Below are 1,028 nucleotides of genomic sequence, written 5' to 3' on the forward strand. Positions count from 1 at the left end.
CTCCTCCTCCTCCTCCTCCTCCTCCTCCTCCTCCTCCTTCTCCTTCTTCTTCTTCTTCTTCTTCTTCTTCTTCTTCTTCTTCTTCTTCTTCTTTTACTTTGTCGTCGTCGGCGTCATCAAGACGTCAGAGTTCGACGTTGTCCTCATACCCGTCATCATCTTTATCATTGCGCTGGTAAGTGTTCCATAATCACCAACTATTTCTTTTATTCTCTCATATACAATTCCCAAACCTAAAGTAGGTAGGATTGAGCGCCTTGTTTACTCGGATAAGGATGACATAATATTTTGGAGGTCCTGTGTTGAACTTTCGCACGTGATAGATTCTTTGGCGATTAGTCTCTGGGGGGCCGCCTTCCAGACAAAAATCAAGATTAATGACTACCCAAAATTGAAGCTACCCTATTCAGTATCATTATTAAGAACATCTTCTATGAGGACACTTGGCAACAACAGCAAGGGAATAGAAATGGGAATCGTATAATTATACATTTCATAATCTTTCCTCTAACAGTAGGACTACATCGCCGCTAAATGCTTCTGCATTAATTATTTTTCTTAATTAATCTTTCTTTTTCTTTTTTTTTTTGTTGCTATGCGGGTTATCCCTGGTCCCCATCCTAACTTTTGTTTCTTTATTTCTCTGTGCAGAGGTTTTACATACCTACTTCCCGACAGTTAAGACGAATTGAGCACGTGACCAGGTCCCCAATCTACACACACTTCAGGTGAGTCAGGAGTGCTGTGACATATTACAATTCACTTCATTTTACACATATATACACACTTTAGACAACATGGCTACACACACTTCAGGTGAGTCAGGAGTGCTGTGACATATTAAAATATACTTCATTTTACACCTATAATATACACACTTCAGACAACATGGCTACACACACTTCAGAGAGCATGTGTACATATATTTTAGGATGATCTTAATTAAATTGTGTCGCCTGGGGGATAAAATGCCTACATTAAAAACGGGCTTGAGAAAAGTCATGGATAAAAGCCTACTTGAGCCCCCC

The 1,028-nt window shown here is 39.8% G+C and overlaps 1 protein-coding gene across 1 annotated transcript in view; it reads left to right on the forward strand.

Moving 5' to 3' along the window:
• LOC101851198 (multidrug resistance-associated protein 1) overlaps window positions 1-1,028 on the forward strand; it is a gene marked incomplete in the record, with an annotated part of 24,251 nt that overhangs the window by 12,871 nt on the left and 10,352 nt on the right. The window contains 1 exon segment of the mRNA XM_035970323.1: window positions 652-728. Within this exon segment, the coding sequence (XP_035826216.1) occupies window positions 652-728 (77 nt within the window).

Source organism: Aplysia californica, unplaced genomic scaffold (assembly GCF_000002075.1).
Source record: "Aplysia californica isolate F4 #8 unplaced genomic scaffold, AplCal3.0 scaffold00253, whole genome shotgun sequence".
In the NCBI taxonomy this organism is placed as follows: domain Eukaryota; kingdom Metazoa; phylum Mollusca; class Gastropoda; order Aplysiida; family Aplysiidae; genus Aplysia; species Aplysia californica.